General features: G+C 37.9%; 2 protein-coding genes across 4 annotated transcripts; one reads left to right on the top strand and one right to left on the bottom strand.

Annotated features, from left to right (window-relative positions):
• The first annotated feature begins 1 nt into the window (after position 1).
• LOC112177884 (SPX and EXS domain-containing protein 5) lies at positions 2–5,465 on the top strand. Of its 3 annotated transcripts, XM_040512920.1 has the most exons (13): positions 8–196; positions 302–407; positions 514–552; positions 687–779; positions 878–994; positions 1,747–1,842; positions 2,185–2,298; positions 2,712–2,765; positions 2,964–3,011; positions 3,570–3,720; positions 4,507–4,672; positions 4,822–4,891; positions 5,032–5,465. In XM_040512920.1, the coding sequence occupies exons 2-13, from the start codon at positions 336–338 to the stop codon at positions 5,287–5,289; spliced, it is 1,278 nt and encodes a 425-aa protein (XP_040368854.1). In that variant the 5' UTR covers positions 8–196; positions 302–335; the 3' UTR covers positions 5,290–5,465. The 3 variants fall into 3 exon arrangements, with proteins under 3 accessions (XP_040368855.1, XP_040368854.1, XP_024171902.1); XM_040512921.1 differs by lacking the exon at positions 1,747–1,842 and having other exon boundaries at positions 2–196; XM_024316134.2 differs by lacking the exon at positions 8–196 and having other exon boundaries at positions 221–407.
• Positions 5,466–10,741: 5,276 nt separating this feature from the next.
• On the bottom strand, positions 10,742–11,322 carry LOC112182764 (blue copper protein 1a). Its single transcript, XM_024321305.2, has 2 exons — positions 11,092–11,322; positions 10,742–10,985 (listed from the first exon to the last, which is right to left on the bottom strand). Exons 1-2 carry the CDS (start codon positions 11,255–11,257, stop codon positions 10,783–10,785), a joined length of 369 nt encoding a protein of 122 aa, XP_024177073.1. The 5' UTR covers positions 11,258–11,322; the 3' UTR covers positions 10,742–10,782.
• Between the last annotated feature and the right edge of the window lie 7,809 nt (positions 11,323–19,131).

Here is a 19,131-nt window from a genome sequence, read left to right as displayed (position 1 = left end):
ATATATAAACGTGGCAAAATCAGGAGGGTCCACTACTCCACTACTCCACTAGAGACGCACTGGCGGGTAAATCACGTAGTGACTTGTGAGGGAAGAATTTTCTGTGGTTCTGTTCTGTCCAAGAGCGACAATGCCTTGAAAGCTTTGAGCTTTTTGACGTTACCTAAACCCCAAGGACCAGTCTCAGATCTGAAAGGTGCGTAGACTTGCATGTAGTCAATCGGCAATAAAACATTTTCCCTTGAAGTTTTGATCTTTATCATTCTCATTATGCAAAGCACTCTCCTTTGATAATTTTCAGGTACAATTGACTCTGGAAAACTAGTGTACAAGAAATGAGGAGTCCACTCTCACAGATTCATACCGCTGCAGTGTTTCCATCTCCAGTTTTTCTATGGAGGCTTAAGGTTTGATTTTTTTTCTTCTTCTTCTTTTTCAGTTATTCAGTCATATTCCAGTTTATAGCCTTCATATTCATCTTTTGGTTGATCCTCTAGGACATTACATTTTCAGGTACTACTTTTCATGATATTGGGATTCAGTTGTTGCAAGGTCAGTGTTAAATGTTAATCCTTTTGATCTTAATCTCATGTATTATGGATGCTTTTGAAGTATTGGTCTGGTAGACGTAGATTTATGATAAATATTGTTACTATGCTTAAACCTGAATTGTTCTTTTGAAACAGATTGGATGGGATTCTGCCATGAGAATGAGTGCAGATTTGCGTCATTTATTTTTATATGAGGCCTTTTTGTATTATAACCCACCCCTCCTCATGGTGAGGCTTGATTGTTGGTGTTGATGATGTTGTTCTTTTCGCTCTCGTAACATTCTTGACTTTGTGGCAGCTTATCTTTTAATTTCTATTTGTTGCAGACTTTGATGGTTTGGCTTTGGGGAGTGAACTTATGGGTTTTTTCGCAGGCCAACATTGGCTATGCAAAAATATTTGATCTTGATCAAAATCATCTCACTCACAAAGAAGTATGGAAGGTACTGATGGTTCATTCGATTTCTCTTTGTCCTCCCCCTCCCCCACTATCTTCTCTGTAAGTCTCTTGTCTCTATTAAAATTTATGATGTTGAGGTTTAAATGTGACTACCGCACTCAAACCATAATCATGTGATAGCCTTTCTTGAGGCTCAGTATGCGACAAAGAGAATTTGTAATTTCACGGGCACAGTAATGTGCCAGCACATCAGATGGACTGCTGGCACATTAGTCCGTCTCTCATGATATATGATGTTGTGAACTTCACAGGACATATAGACAGGTTCAACTCTGTATGAATGTACTTATGTTTCAGTGTTTGTACATGTTCCTGATACTGTATTTTTATGTATGTAATGTAATTCGTGCATCACAAATGCTATACCATGTCAGTGCATATTTGAGCCACAAGGCCTTGCCAAATTGCAATCTCCCAAGTCTCATCTGGTCTAAATCCATTTGTTAGAGCTCTTCTACTTGCACCATTCGTTAATATATTCTTCCTGGACTACACATCTGTTTTATTAATTATTAATGTCTGGAATAGCATTTCCCCAAAAATACATTTAAGTGATTATTGTATTATAGCAACTTATGTTTTGTGTCATTCTCTTTCATCTTTGGTATTTATTGCCAATTCTTGTTATTATGTTAAAGAAGTTGCTTCTACTTGTATATTTGTCCTAGCAACCTCGTTCATTCACAATGCCCCGTTCCTTTTCTTTTTCCTAATTATCTGGCATTTTATATGCAGTGTAGCACTTGGATGACCATCATTGTCCCTACTAGCATGACAGCATACCTTTACCTTTACTCACACGGAAAATTATTATTGGCTGCATTACTACCAGTGTAATATCATCCCTTTCTCGAAATTTTCTCTTTGCTCTGGTTTTCTTGAGATTGATTGCATGCTTAACCCAGTTCCAAATGGTTCATTGACAAGCTTCCTTTAATATACGGATGTTGATGGAGATATTGGTCGGTCTTAATTTATTGTTAAATATTTTGCTGCTATCTTGTTATAACTATGTGATGCAGTCATTATTTACTGCATCATTCTTTACACTAAATGTGCTTTGTACATGCATTATAGGTCTATTTTGTATTGCACCAGAGTTACAACGGCTCACTAGTCTTGCTGTTATATTCATAAGACAAATTTTTGTAAATGTCTCTGTACGTCTTGCAGGTGTCCCTGTATATTGCTGTTGCTATAGTTCTGATATCCCCCTTTGATATCTTTTATTTGTCATCTCGGTACTTCTTATTGAGGACACTGTGCAGGATAGCTCTTCCAGTGCAGGCAAGTTTTCTTTCTTGTAGCTTGTATCCGGACATACTTGGGCACATCTTACCTAAAGAACTAAGTTGGTTAAAGTTTATAAATGAGTTGTTGTCTTTGCCTGTCTTCTATCCTAATGTTGTAGTAATCAAGGTATTGCATAATTTAAGACAAAAGAAAGAAAGAAAGAACAAGAGAAACTTGTTTATCAAATCCTGGAATGATGTGTTTATGGATGCAGGTAAGTTAGCCTGATAAGTACAATAGATCTTTTAATTTTGACAAAAAGAAAAAAAAAATATTTACAGGGGGAAAGAAAATATTTATTCAAAGTAACATTGGTCAGCAAATAGATATTTTGGTCTCTGAATAGATGACGTTCAGAGAGCTCATCATTTTATCAATTAATTGAAATAGGTCTTTACAATCTGCAGGCTATATCATTTCCTGACTTTTTCGTGGCTGAAGTTTTAACTTCTATGTCTAAGGTATGAATCTATATCCTTCTAGTCATTGCCGTCAACCATTCACATGTTATCAGTCATACACTTCCATTTTAGTATTAGCAATAATATTTGTTACACTTGAGTCTATTTTCCCATATCTCATTCTACATATGGATAATTAAAAAGTTCTTGTGGCTCAGGCTCATAATGAATATGGATTGCGATGTTAATTGCATACAGGTGTTTTCAGATTTGGAACGTTCAGTCTGCAGAATGGTTCATGGGCTGGTAAGATTTAAGTGTTAAGTTCATCTCTATGCTTGTCGACTGTCAAAAGGCAAATAATTCACCATTGTACTGTTGGGAGGATTATGCTTGCAGAGTTTTTTTATATATCTACAGTTTTGATGTGTTTCTGCAGAATTTATTAATGTAATCCATTTCAGATCCCATTCTCTGCAGTATTCTTCTGTCATAAGCCTTTGCTAAGTTCTTGGCAAGTAATAAGCTGAAGGCAAATAGTATAACAATTATCATTAGAAAATAGAAAAGAAAAAAGAATCTTATCAATTGGTTCATTCCTCATAAATCTACTATATAGGATCATTCTAAACGAAGAAGAATGATGTATCCATTCGCCAGCTTTTCATGCGTATTTTTGTTGTACTAGGTCAAAAACGTCATGACAAATTTGGTTTCTAACTCTGCTTTCGTCTATGTTCTTTTTGGTTTGAGTTTGTTATCAACTTGTGAAACATGATGGCAAAGAATTTTGTATTGGTCTATATTCTATGAAGTCACTCAAAATCTGATATCATTGAGATGTTTTTTTTTTTTAATGTGCAGGTTGCCACTATTGCATGGCTTGAAGCTGATTCAGTTTGTGGCAGCCACTCAATTGGAATCCCTCTAGTGCATGTTTTTCCTTATGTTTGCCGTTTATTTCAATGCCTACGTCAATACAAGGATACAAAAGACAAGACAAACCTTTTCAATGGTAATGACTCATTGTAGTTCATCCCTCTTTGACTGCTTGTTACCTATAAATCTATAATTGACAATTGGTGAAATGTAGAAATATTATCCTATTCTGAAGATTAGTTTTATACACTGGGTAGTTACGTGGAAGTAAATGGTACAGTATAGTTTGCTTTGGTTGGATTATTGAGGTTCTCCGTTAGTATGTGACAGGTTACAAATGCTTTGTTTGGGATCAAATTTAGTTTCTCTTGCATGAGAAGTGAGCTTTATGGAAGCAAAAAAAGAGATGAACAATTGGCTTTTCTAATTTAATTATTCAATGCGGGATACTAGCTACTAATTTTTCCAGATGAGAAGAAAAAAGGCTACGTAATATCTATTGAAGTTCACAATTTGTTGCTCTTAAAGGTGCTACTCAAATATTTTTGTATAGTCTACGATTACTCTAAGTATTAATCTAACCATCTGTTAGGAATTTACATTCGAAATGGTTTTTGTTATGTGGTATATAATCACTTGAAGTTGGGGGATTCTAATCCTTACTGTTGACTTGTGCATATGCGGCTGTCATTATCATGTTCTCGTGTTGTCAAATTTTGTAATTATTTTTGGATCCCTTGCGCAAACGTCGCATGTATCTGCAAAACTGACACTTATAAGCGACTCTTTTTCATATGTACTCATGTCTGTAGAAGTCACTTATGTTACAGCTTAAAGGCATACAGCTTTAGTACATTGCTTATTCAATATAATCATGTCCTTTTAACTGCTAATACTGTCATGTCATCAATCTGCTTTTCAGCTTTAAAATATTCGACTGCAGTCCCAGTGATTTTTCTTTCGGCCCTTAAATATCATGTCTTCCCTGATAGGTGGACAAACTTTTATGAGCCGCTTTGGCTTCTGTCTAGTATTGTTAACTCGCTGTATTCATTCTACTGGGACATAGCTCAAGATTGGGACTTGAGGTATGATAGCTTAATTACAGCATTTTGGACTTTCTTTTGCATTGAATTCAAATCAGTTTATACTCTCAAGCACTTTGAAGGCTCATACAGATAGGAGGCTTGCCTATTATCTCTTCATATTAATATTGTTTTCCCCCTTTGCTTGACAGTGGCTTCACTCGGATTTTCAAGTTCAGCAGACCAAGTTTAGTTTCCTACTTATTATATGGACAAAAATGGGTAAGGAGTTACTTTGTTGGATTGACGTTATGTATCAGCACTTCAGCAGGCAGAGCTTTTCTTAGTGACACATTCTATTAGATCGACTTGGTTATGTATCAGCAGGCTCTTCGTGACGATATCAACATTTCACATTGCAGGTATATTTTTGGGCAATAGGAAGCAACCTGATCTTGCGATGTGCATGGACATACAAATTCTCTGCTCATCTTCGTCATAACTACATGGCTGTATTTGCAATCACTGCATTGGAGATTCTTCGACGCTTCCAATGGGTATTCTTTCGAGTAGAAAATGAGTGGAATAAGATTAACAAGTCCAGTTATGATCCCCTACCCATGACTATCATCCAAACAGAAGAAGAGACATTGCTTGACGCTAACAGTCACAGTGTATAGAGTATTTTGTAACCATTTTGAACAGAGTTTCTTCCCTTTTTGCTACACTAAGTTACGAGGCTGAAATATGACTAGCCAAATCATTCTTATACTATAGAAGTTAAATCAAAGCAATTCAACTACAGTAACTATGTCCTCATTTTTTTGTTATGGCTGAATTTTATATATGAACCCTATGGAGATGGACCAGATCTTCAACTTCTAAAATGAAGAAACTGAGAGATAGAAAACTACTACTGTATGTGATTTCAGAAGCCAGTGAGGGATTGAGACTGGTGCAACTGTTTTTGATTTTTTTTATTTTTATTTTTTTTTTATGTTTTGATTTTTTCTGAATCTCGTAGCATTCTCTGTTCTGATCGAAGTTTCAGTTATTTGCAGAAACTAGCTAGTTGTAGTTGCAGAGAGTTGACAATACTAGAAAGAGGGACATAGTACACAATAACATCAATCTGGAATATATGAATTCAACACATGAAAGTAAATTCAATACTCAGAGAGTAATGCAAAAAAGGGTTTTTCACATTCACTGACTATAATTCACCAATACAATTTAGGTACAATTTAGGAATGCAGATGAACACATTCAATGGGTAGCACTGACTATCCTATTACTTTGAAAACTCTGAAAACCCAGTTTATTTGCCACCCGCCTTCGCGCCGAGGACTGCAGACAGTGGTTTCCAAGTTTCTTCCCCTGTGGTTTAGTACTGGTAGGGCATCCAAGCTTGAAGTCTTGGTTGGGAAGATAGTTCAAGACTTGTATCCTCCTCTGCTTCTTACTGTTCTCAATTTCTTCATATCGATCATGAAACTTTCTCTTTGTGGCCTGAAGCTTTGCCTCAATTGCCACTTCATCCAAACACGGCTTCGGCTTGATCGATTTAGCTTCACCAACACAGGGTGTGGGCTTGATCATTTTCGCTCGATCAAGTGCCACTTTATCAACACACGTTTCCGGCTTGATCGACTTATTCTCATCTGAAGAGGGCTTGATCGACTTAGCTTCATCTGAGCTGGGTTTGATCAAGGAACCATCAACGTTTCGTTTCACGATCTTTATGCGTACTTTGAGCGATGGCTTTGAAGGCTCAGCCTTTTGTTCCGACCCAGTTTCAGATGCTGTACCAAACCCTAGATCGGAGCGTCGATCATCACCGCCACCCAAACCCTGAATAGAACCGAGAATTCGACTCCTTTGGCGACTGAACTCGTCCGGAAAATCGGAGGCGGCGAGGGTGATGGCGTGGTCGAGAACATCGAAAATGGTGGAGTTGTTTGCAGTGGCAAAGAAATCCCTCCAGTAATTCAGCGACTCATTTTTCTGGATCGTCGCCATGGAAATCGACAAAGAAAACGGAGAAAAATGATCTAGGTAGCTTTGAGAGAAGTGGAGAACTGGAAATGAGATGAGAATAGGAAAGTGGAGAGTGGATTATATAGACGGCATTTCCTTTTCCCAGTCGGAATTGGGTTGTGATCCTTTTCCTTCTCTCAGTTGGATTGGGTTGTTCCTCGTCCGGATTGGCCAAGGAAAATTTTCGCGTCAAGTTTACGCGTTTATCCGGCTTCCAACGGTAACATTTGGGGCCCACCCGCAAGACCCCTAGATTTTTTGAAACAAAATAATAATAATAATATTACTTTTCTTTTTGTGCAAGAATAATAATATTAATCCTTTCAACAAAAAAAAAAGAATAATACAATTAATTGCTTTAGATATTCAAATTTAATTGCAAAGTACTTTGTTTTAATTCAGAAAAATATAACTTGCCTCTGAGTAGTGAATTTATATTCTTGTTGATCAAATTCAGAATATTGACCCATTGAATATTGGTTATCATGACCCATTTGGCTAGACTTGCCAGTCTAGTGCAAAAATTTTCACTTGTTCCTTCTTTGCTTTCTCTGCCATCTTCTTCAATTTTATCTTTTCCCTTTCTATTTGTATCTGAATTTTTTTCAAGCATTGCCTTTGTTTGGTAATTAAGTTGGGCTCATTATTGGTGGTGCTCTTTTCCTTGTTGGACGACTAGAAACAACCGCAGCAAGCTTTAGTGGTGTTGGAAGAACCCATATGTTTTTTCCTTGTACGTACGCTTTTCAAAACCCTTCTCGAGTTCCTTGAATTTTCCTTCAGTTTTCAGAGAGTAGCAAAGGTTTTGGGGTATATATAGGAGCTAATGCCAACAAGGAGTACTTTCTTTCCCAGTTTTGATGTTCAAATTCTAAATCAATTAGAACGTATTTGAGAATAGGACCAATGACCAGTATATATATAGAGCTTGCAGCAGTTTTTCCTTTCCAAGATATATGGAAGAGGAATTATAATTAGACTAAGAGTAATCTCTTCAAAACATAATAGGAAACATTTCTCCTAGTTCGAATGAGAAAAAGAGAAACATTTTAATCCATATCACAACAGGAAAGCTGAAACTAAAAAGTTTATTAACTCCTTTGTTAAGTTAATTGAACATGATTGTTTTGTTTTGTATATTTTTGGTAAGTAATAAACATAACTAGATATTTAGTTATATTCCTTAATTGAGTAATTTTTAATCCTTCTTAAACTATATCACTTTTCTTAATTTAATTTTTACTTTTTATCATCACTCATTTCCAAATGTCAATGAGATTATACTCCATGAGCTTCATGATATTGGCTTACAATTAGACCACAACTCACCACCACTTTTTTCAATTTGCTTAATTTCAATGACCCACAAGAAGCATTCTCGAAACAAAAAAAAACAAAAAACAAAGGGGCATTTTATATTACACCCAAATTTGATTACACCTATTAGATTAAACCCATCTATAATTTTTTTTAATATATACCCAAATCTGTTAATTAAGTTGATTACATAAATAAATTCTCATTAAGTGACATAGAAAATAAAATATGTTTTTGTCAAAAATTTCTTAATATGCTACAAGCTCTAAACAAATACACTTGATGAACTAGATTATTGATTGAAGCTTTGGTAATCAATACCTAGATCAAGGTTTATATCTGATTTTTTCTATATAAAAGGTATGTTATATTTTCATATAAACACTTGAATGGAAAGCAAACATAGGTTAATAACATATTTTACAGTTGTTCTATTTGTAAGGTATGTACTAAAAAGGTACCTGATCATTAGAATACTTTTTTTTTTTTCTAGATAATTTGATTTCAAGTATGTATCTAACATATAGGAGGCTTAGTTTTTGGTTTATACATTCGATTACAGCCTAAATGTTAATGGGTTTCGTATAACATCTTTGTATTAGAATTTATCATTATTTTCTGTATCATACCTCTTTGTTAGGTTTTCTATTATATTATACCTATGATTGTATAAACAAAAATGTTACACCTATGATTGTGGTATATATCATTGTGTGTCAATTTCTATTAAGCTTGAATGTTTCTATTATTTAAGCCCTACCTACATATACATATTTAGTAGGTACATTAGACATGTATTATTTGAGAGAATGTAAAAGGGCAAATTAGATATACATGAAAATAAGGAAAAATATTGATTATATATAGGCCTATAGTTTATATGGAAGGTTTTATTTTTATTTTTATGAATCACTCTATATAGAAGGTTTATCAATGTGATTTGGGTGTAAACTAAAAGAAAAGTATGTATGGGTTTTTTCTAATAGAAGGTTGAATTTTTGGGTTTATATCTAATTTTCTCAAAAAGGAAACCACAAGAAGGGAAAAATAGACATTTTCACAATAAAGAGACCTAAAACAAATTGGAGGACAATAAAAGGAGGCCCAACAACGCCTGCACCTCTAACCCACCCAACCAAGAAATATTTTTAGACCCCTACTTTAGGTTTTAGACCAACATGGGTGCTTCCATCTCCATTAACAAACCAGAGTCAACATAGGCGTCTTCATCGATTCCCGTCAACTCTCCACTACCAAGGAATGATTTAGTTCCTCAATCTCTATGTCTGATTCAACTTCTAAAACCCAATTGTCATACCAATCTCCAATGAAGCCCCTTATGGATACAAAACTCTTCTTATAAGAAGCGGGGGTGTCGAAATCCAAGGAAGTCAATGCAGTCCAACCGAAGATGGGCGCGGTTGAGAACTGCCAGGAAACATCATCATCATCTGATCGAGCTCCTCTTTTTTTTTTTGGTTGCTCTTAGCACACAAAGAGAGAGAAGAGTGAGAGCGAGTTTCAATTTCTGATTTGAACACCATCAAAATCGCAGCGACCACATTCTCCTTCATCTCAAAAAAGTTCGAATCGAGCAGCTTCACCGGCGCCAAAACAATACCCTGAGCCACAGTCCAGATGTTTCATCATCTTTTGTTTTTGTCTTTTCCATCCACATTTGTTTTCATTTTCTATTTTCTTTGCAAATTTGATTTTGTTCCCTTTGTTTTGCCATTTGATTTAGTTTGCAATTCTAGCAAACTTGAAACCAAGACATTCAAGCGAGCTTCCACAAAATTTGGCCCCCAGTTTTCAGTCATACAACGGAAATAGCTAAATTGTTGTACCTTGTAGCCCAAATTTCATTGTTTTGAGTGAAAATTATGACTTGAGGATGGAGGAAATCTGCCACTAGATTTTGGAAGACAGTCCATGCTTAATTGGCCGGGTTGTGCAATATAGTTCTGAGCAAAAAGATAGCAATTTGCTGATATTCACACAACATGATATGACTAATAGCGTTGTACAATAGAGTTCACTGGAATAGACAACAGTCAACCTTTGTTCCGTTATCTGATGAATCTTAATTGTGTGATTACATGCCTACATATTGAGCATGAAAAGAAAAATATTAAAGTAACACCAGTTTTATTACTTGAGCATGGTATTCTACCACAATTATATATATTGAGCATGACTATCATATACATTCATTTCCTCTAGAACTTCATGAATATATCCAACAATATTTGAGCATTTAGGGAGGTAGAATCTCGTTAACCATCGATAGTATACCTTCACGCTTATTTAGTTGCAACATTTACCTAGATGAGCCTGACATAATATTATTATTACTCAAGAAGTATACATTAGACCACGTTTAGGCTCAATATTAGAAACAATCAAACAGTAAAAGTTATTAATAGATTTAGTGGAACACAAATTATTTATCATAAAATTTGGAATAATAGCCATGCCATCTCAACCTACGGTCAATAATGGTTTATTGTCTTCATAATACGATGTCTATTATAACAGAGCTTGATGGATTAGCTCAAACACTTATCTAATGTGATCCACACCAAAAGTGACTTTTGATACCCAAAGTAAATATCATTAATTCAATTTGCACAAGAAAATATTTATCGACTTTCCCCAACGTGAAAAATAATTATTGAAAATATACTGAAATTTTCTGGGACCTCACATTAGAGATTATTTATTAAAAAAAAAAACAAATTACAAATTACTTAATCATAAAAATCTGTGAGAAGCGTTTGAGCTCAACCAAATTGTTCGATGGAGTAAAATTTTCTCATCTAGTTCACAGTGACCATAACTTTCTGTTGCAGATAGTCGCAATGATATGAACATAAGAAGTAGTAAGTTCCAGCTTCATTCAATGTTATTGCATCATTCCCACTGTCGTACACACCAAAGTTTGGAGATGCAACACAATTGTCATAATTGTCACCATTAGTAGCTATAACAACGTTGTGGTCAGTTGCAACGTAATTGAAAACTGTGGAAACAAAAAACCAAAATGTAGTGAGGTAAATTTCCACATAACAAACACCACTATAGATATAGATATTTATATATACACCAAACCAAGAAAATACACACACCTAAAACATCTCCAACAAAGAAAGTTTTGTCAGCAACCCAACCCTCGTAATCAGCATCACCATTCCAGCCTAAATCATCTCCAACAACATATTGTGTCGCCAAAACCATGCTCGGAAAAACAACGAAGAAGGCAATCAACACCAGAGCAGTACTAACTCGTGCCATGTTAGTCAAGCTAGCTAGCTCAAGTGATCCCTCTGAACAGTCTCACTTGTATGTCTGAACTGTTAGCCTCTTGTAAATTTGTATGAGGTCTTGGCTAACTATGGACGCATATATATAGGGTTTCAAAATCGTACAGATATGCTTATTTGCATAACTGACTGTATATATGGGGTCAGAATTTAGATAGCATAGGTGACGCCGCTGTCAATGATAATTACAAGGTTGCATGTTTCTGTAATATATAAATCATGACGAATATTCTACTTTTCCCATATTCTAGTAAAATCTTCGTCATATTATATTGATGTCTGCAGTTAGAGATTTGTTTTACTCTTTTACGTACTCATTAATTAATGGCATTCACCGGCCGTGTGACGCAATCGGATTGATAACTAGGTTTACCAGCAATAAACCTAAGTAAAGGATTCTGGAGTCCACCAGAGATAAAAGAGAATAATCTCAATTTTATTGATAAAAGATGATAAGATCCCTTCTACAGCCTTAAGGCGGCTTATTTATAAGAAAATAAACCCTAGGACGACTAACAATGAAACCCTAAAGCCCATGGGTAAAAACGAAAACAACCCGAAAATAATTAGGAAAACCAAAAACGGGTAAAATAAAAAAATGCAGTTTTGAGGCCCTAAACGACCCCGAAAGCCCGAAAAAGGTCACAGGTCGTGGCATAGCGACTAGTTTGATTTCTGGCGCGATTCCCTTTCCAGAAAGGTAAGGTACGTCCCAATCGGACTCCGGAAGCCCGTTTCGTGTCTACTAGTCACTTTCCGTTTTCCTCCTTTAGCACGATCCAACTGTTCTTCAAATTGGGCTGCCATCTGTTCTGCATCACCGTGTTTTGTTCTTGTAGCCAGCTTGTACATACATTTCAAAATCCTCCCATTTGATTTCATGGCGATTTTTAGTGCTGCAGAAGCAAAAAACAAAATCATCGTTAAGATTTCATGATTTCTTTCCAACACCAGACGAACTGGTGTCCTGAAGGCTTGAGAAAACTAACCAAAGCCACCTAGTCCATGAGGGACCGACGTTAAATTCTCCTGAGTCAAATATATAAATGGGTACTATCTAATATAATTGAAGAAGGTCGGGAAAAGAAAGAGGTACAGATGCATGCAATTAGTTCAAAAGAGAAATAAAACAGAGGTATTTTGGAAAACCTATATGGTATATAGATATAGCTAGCTAGCTAATCAATTACTCGTTGTTAGCTAGCTATATCTATATACCAAATGCAATTATCTGGAGAGGATTAATGTATTTGTATTCGGAGAGATTGTTGATTGCCACAGCATACAACCTTTAAAGTTCAGTCTCCCACACAACGGCCACGACATACTACGGTTGAGAATTTGTTTACACCTTCAGGTACATGGGTGGTATCTATATTGACCAGCACATGATTTTGAGTGAGAAATCATGGTTTCAGACAACTTCTTTTTTTTTTTTTTTAGCCAAAGTTTCGGGATTGATTTCCCTAGGTTCAAAATGCATTTTCAAAATTTTCTTTACATGGCATGTCATATCAAAATTGTCACAGTAATATACCGCAATGTCTAATAAGACTTATTGAGTAGTGCATTGCATATCACACATTAACAAGTACTGGATGATGGTATAGGTAAAGCTTTATAGCGTACTCTTTCTTCGATTTCATAACATGTACATATCGTGTCAAGATTGTCACAATATTATAACTGCAATGTCTATCAAAGAGTATTGAGTGGTGCATTGCACATAACATGTACTGAGTAGAAGTATAGCTAGGTAAAGCTCTATAGCATACTATTTCTTCGATGTCAACGTGAATGGTGACCAAAGGGACCCAAAAAAACGTGCCTAGTAGTGATCAGGAGGTAAAGCCAACAAACACGACATGCCACAGTTGAGAATTTGTTTACTCCTAACATAAAGCAAAGCCAACAGACCCCGAGTGACCCAGCACCAAGTCTTGCCTTCTTTATTAATTACTTAACAGGTGGTGTGTCTACAAGTGAACAAACGTTTGAATGAAAATCATACATGGGAGGGGAAACATACTCGACTCGAATTTAGGACTGTTATTGAAAAGAAAACTTGAAATTAGGACTTTAATTTATTCCGAATTCGATAATATATTTGGGTTTATTCCCACAACAATCCACCGGTAATCAGCATTACGATGGATGCAGCAGGTTGAACTAGGACTAGTACTAGTCGATCGGTAGGTATAGTAGCGATCACAAAAGAACCGTCCCTTACAAAGCCATAAGGTTGAGGAGTGGGAGGAAGTGCAACATCTTGCTTGGTGTATGGATTGCATATGTAGTAATCGCAGGTATCAGAATATTATGCCAGCACAAAACTAAGTCCTTGTGCTTGTTTTAATCCAACTGTAGTAGTAGCAGCAGCAGGCAGCAGTAGTACTAGTACCACTTGAACCAAGACTATAACCTTTCACGTAGCAGCAGCTAGTACCACTTGGACCAAGACTACAACCTTTCACTGCACTATCGATCTTTCAGCAGGAGACAGGCCATCTTCATCAATAGACGATGACGATCGACCAGTCTCTAATACTTGAAGCGCATCATCATCAACACTTCAACAGGTCTCATGGTGGCAGGCAACAGCCCAAACTTAACTTGGATTTACACTTTCAAGTAAATGACACCCTTTACGCACTAGATATATCCATGAGCAGACATTGCTAGCCAATGTGAGAGTTGATGACTATGATCCATGAGCATACCTTGCTAGCCAATGTGATAGTTCATGACCATAGTCACTACTGTAGTTGTGCTGGATCCGGCTCCTCTAAAGTTATTTTTCGTGAAGTTTTGTGAAGTTCGTAAAATCTCAATCACAAGTGTAATCTAATGGTTTAAGAGTGAGGCATTTCATTTTTCTTAGCATTTTTGTTTTTCCTTAAACATTGAAACAAATTTATTCAAAAAAAAAAAAATGGAATAACTCGGCCATTAACTTTGTGTTATAGGCTGAAGAGAAACTCTTTGTTTCTCAATTCATCTCCAATGAACTTCTGAACTTGGATTTTCTTCTTCAGAAAGACAGAAACATTGACTAACAATGGTTTTAATGTCAATTGTTGGGATCCGAGGGGTGTTAGGTAATCCTATTTCTCTCTTTGATGATCTAATCCAAGTTTGATGCTCTTAAATTATATGCATATGGAATATGGGAGAATGTTTTGATCCCAGATTTGTCTCGATTGTGATCCACGTTTCATGAGTGGAAGAAAACACGCTCCTGATATGCTTTTAAATTAATGTTTACATCTGACGTACAGTTTCTTCTGTTTTGTATCAATTTGGCCATGGGAACTATTAGGTAAAGGTAATCATAAACTGAGAAGGGGAAGATAAAGACTAATGGTGAATTTGAGGTGAAAAAAAAAAAAGACAAAAAGGGAGAAGAAGGAAGAAGATGAAGAAGAGGGGAAGATAGGCAATCGGAATGTGAGGAATTGACCAAAAGAATATTTTAACTGATGTGGCTTAATAAGAACCATGCGATTACATGGACAATTGAATTTTACGAACTTTACAAAACTTCACTAAAAATAACTTTAGAGGAGCCGAATCTAGTTGTGATATAAAACGTACCCATGGCTTAATCAAAGCTGTAGCGCTAACATTAATGACATGTGCTTCACAGCCTTTAAATATTCCATGGACAAGATCAGCAGACAGAGCCTTCCTTTGTGACAATGTCTACATTGCAGGTATATATATTTTCAGGCAATAGGAAGCAACTGATCTTGCGAGGTGCATGGAAATACAAGTTCTGTGCTCATCTTCTTCACAACTACATGACTGCATTGGAGATTCTTCGACGCCAATGGATATTTATTTCGACTAGAAAACAAGTGGAATAAGATTAGCACGAACCGCTTCCCATGACTATCATCCAAACAAGAAGATACATTGCTTGCTTGACACTAGCAGTGACATTGTATGGAGTATTTCGGAACCATTTTCAACCTTGGAGTTTATTTTTTTAATGCTTTGCTAGGTTTAGCTATGAGGCTGAATCTGAATAGCAAATGCTATCAACATTTTTAAATTATAGCAAGTCAACTATAGTAACTCCTCATTCTTTTGTTATGGCTGAATTTTATATGTGAACCCTATTCTTAATTCCGACAAGAAGTTTGATCAGGACCGATTCTTCAACCCCTAATCATATTGCTCTGCAGCATTGACATGACTGTGAACTAAAGAAATAAGTTCATGAAGAGCATGGACGGCAACCAGCTCCAGTTCATGCAAAGTAGTTTCTTGCTTTAGCTCCTTTCCTTCAAGATCCTGCCTCTCACTCGCCCGATCCAAATCCTTGTCATTCTGATCTGGGTAACATATAAAATCATGGCTTTTAGCAAAAAGAGAAATGCCGCTTGCATAAACATGCACTTCATCTTATATGTTAGCACATTCCAAAGGATAGTTTAGACCTGATCATCGTCAAGAATTAGCCTGAACAGAACATTTGGATTTCCATCTTATATTATCAAATTCAGCTGCATAGTTTATTTCATTTGGAATAAAACAGAACAACCAACTTTCTTTACCTTGAAAGTTGAAACATGCATGGAAATAATCATTTTAAGCACAAAAATTATCCTAGTTTACTTGAGTTGATTATCACGGTACCAGAAACTAACAATTTCCAGTGCTCCATTTACCTTTTTACAGGTGTTCCAAACTATATTCATGTGATCATGTCTACTGCATCAACTCCCAACCAAAAAGGCCGTAAACAAATATTTTTTCTTATGGTAGTTATGAAGAAAATAAAGGGTACAATTGAAAACCTGAAGTCGTAAGAGAGGTACTGCAATGCATCACAAAATTTGGTCCTGACTTGGTTGGCGTCAGTTGGCTTCTGACTTGGTATATAAAAGGTCCAGCAATATTGGATAGCAAAATTTGGTGGTTTCAGATGCATCTTTCAGTAATCCTAGACTAATTAATTAGAGGTCTCTTTTGGTTAAAATCTCAAACACCAGTATAATACCCTTTTGTCCTTAACTAAATGAGACATTAATAACAACAACTTTATATAGAGTGAAAAGCAGTAGAGAACCCTCTGCAAATTAGTTTTCAAATAACAAGTACAGTAATTTCCAAGTGTTTCTGGTGGCTTTCTCCGGGTACCTCACACAGAATGCTATACCGTCCGGGATACCGATCCAACTACTAGATCCTGAATCAAGAATACAACATTAGAAGGGTAAACCGTACCGGACGGTTTACACCTCTCCGATGCCTGAGTGAGAAACTAATATGTAAGAGTATCAAGTAAATAATGGATAAAGGAGTTATTACCCGTAAAAGGTAGTTGTACTGACGCTTTAATACTCGAGCATGAGAAAGGAGTTTCCCCTATCTTCAATGTGGGACGCAGGCTGCTCTCCTGATGCCTTATCAGCCCTCTGTTGTGTAATTAGATGGGTTGTGCTAGCCATGCCGCAGGCCCTGGGTGCCCGGGGGCGGCACCCTCATGAGACCCGTCATGGTGGGTCATGAAGCCGGCCCATGGCATAGTACCTGGGAGTCCCGATGGGCCCCAGCCGATAGTGCCAAACCTAGTAAAGACTTCCCTAGTATGTACTAGTCCCCCAAGTTCTCGTTCAAGTTGTTTCTTGGGTGGGGACTTAATATTTTAGTCACAAGATTTGGCACCGGTGTGTCTGTAGGGAGTCCCCCAAGTTCCCGTGCAAGAGATGTCTTGAGCGGGTTACGCTGTAGGTAGCTAATCTACAGTGCTCCCAATTTAACCCATAAAGTTTAAAGAAAACCTCTGGGTACCGTTAGAGGTCTTGAGCCTCCGGTACCAAGTGGGGTTTTCTGAGGGCTTAAGCCTCTGGTACCCGATGGGGTAGAATGAGGACTTAGCCTCTGATACCTGATGGGGTAGAATGAGGACTTGTAGAGGTACCCGATGGGGTAGAATGAGGACTTAGCCTCTGATACCCGATGGGGTAGAATGAGGACTTGCTTGGTACCCAATGGGGTAAAATAAGGACTTGAGCCTCTGGTACCCGAAAGGGTAAAATGAGGACTTGAGCCTCTGGTACCCGAAAGGGCAAAATGAGGACTTGAGCCTCTGGTACCCGAAAGGGTAAAATGAGGACTTGAGCCTCTGGTACTCGATGGGGTAAAATGAGGACTTGAGCCTCTGGTACCCGAAAGTGTAAAATGAGGGCTTGGGCATGTGGTACCCGATGGGGTAAAATGAGGACTTGGGCTTGTGGTACCCGATGGGGTGAAATGAGGACTTGGGCCCCTGGTACCTGATGGGGTAAAATAAGGGTTTGGGCCTTTGGTACCCGATGGGGTAAAATGGGGACTTGGGCCTGTGGTAGCCGATGGGGTAAAATGAGGGTTTGGGCCTCTGGTACTCGATGGGGTAAAATGAGGACTTGGGCCTCTGGTACCCGATGGGGTAAAATGAGGGTTTGGGCCTCTGGTACTCGATGGGGTAAAATGAGGACTTGGGCCTCTGGTACCCGATGGGGTAAAATGAGGGTTTGGGCCTTTGGTACCTGATGCGGTAAAATGAGGGGCTGGACTTGGGCCTCTGGTACCCGATAGGGTAAAATGAGGGGCTGGACTTGGGCCTCTTGTACCCGATGGGGTAAAATGAGGGTTTGGGCCTCTGGTACCCGATGGGGTAAAATGAGGGCTTGGGCCTCCGGTACCCGATGGGGTAAAATGAGGGCTTGGGCCTCCGGTACTCGATGGGGTAAAATGAGGACTTGGGCCTCTAGTACCCGATGGGGTAAAATGAGGGTTTGGGCCTCTGGTACCCGATGGGGTAAAATGAGGACTTTGCCTCTGATACCCGGAAGGGTTGGTAGTGCATGTCAGCCACGTGGGGCAGAGTGGGCTGTGCAATAAATGCCCGTCCCATCAACTGACGGTTTCGAGGCGTGGGGAGATGCATGGGACACGTGTAGTGATCCTGTGGTTGAAGGCCTTTCGTCTTCAACGGCTGCGATGCTTTGGAGATTGAATTTAAGAGGGAAACTGACAGTTTCCCTTCACTTTCGCTAAAACTCTCTCAGAAAACTCTGAAGATTTGCAGCAAGGAAAAGGAACAGCTAAGGGAGAAGTATCGTGCATACTTGCGGAGTGATAGATCGATCGCCTGTTGAAGAAAAGGTTAGATCTCTCTCGCCTTGTTTGTATGATTTTGTTTGTTCTGTCGTTTCTATTTCTGCCATGGATGTTTTCTGTTGTGCGTTTTCTTTTCTATGCGTTGTTTGCGTGTAAAAAAAGAACAAGAATAATGCTAGTGTAGGTTGCCTGTAGGTAGTATCTGGAGAAAACTGGGCTTTTTCTAGGGTTTTATGTTGATTTTTAATTTCTGGGTTTGTTCGATTTTCTAGGTTCTGTTTTGGCTTTCTGGGTTCTGAAAGTGGGGAGTGATCCGCGCTTTCATTAAGTCTTAGATCTACGACTTAGGCTAACCCATGTGTTTCTGATTCCAGATAGCGAATTTTGAGGCCTGGGTTGACATAGTTCTTAGGATGGAATCAGAAACCAAGGCTGGGGATGCGGGATCGTCATATCAATCTTCCGCAAGACAAGCGGAAGCGGATATCGATAGGTACTTGGAGCGAAGTAGAACCAGGAAGGAATTAGCGGAGAATACCGGATCCTCAACTGGGTTGTTCTCTGAGAGTAGTGAGGAGACCGACGAAGGTGAGAGTGAGGATGGATCTGCGGAGGCGCCGGTAGTCATAGTGGCTATTCCCGAGGGCATCCCGAAACCTAGGTACACCTTAGTAGACGGGACTGTATGCGATGAGCCTGAGTGAAGTATGACTATGAAGGAGATCATCGCTATGA

This window comes from Rosa chinensis, chromosome 1 (genome assembly GCF_002994745.2).
Source record: "Rosa chinensis cultivar Old Blush chromosome 1, RchiOBHm-V2, whole genome shotgun sequence".
In the NCBI taxonomy this organism is placed as follows: domain Eukaryota; kingdom Viridiplantae; phylum Streptophyta; class Magnoliopsida; order Rosales; family Rosaceae; genus Rosa; species Rosa chinensis.
Note: the sequence above shows the minus strand (reverse complement) of the source record. Positions and strands in the feature narration are given on the sequence as shown.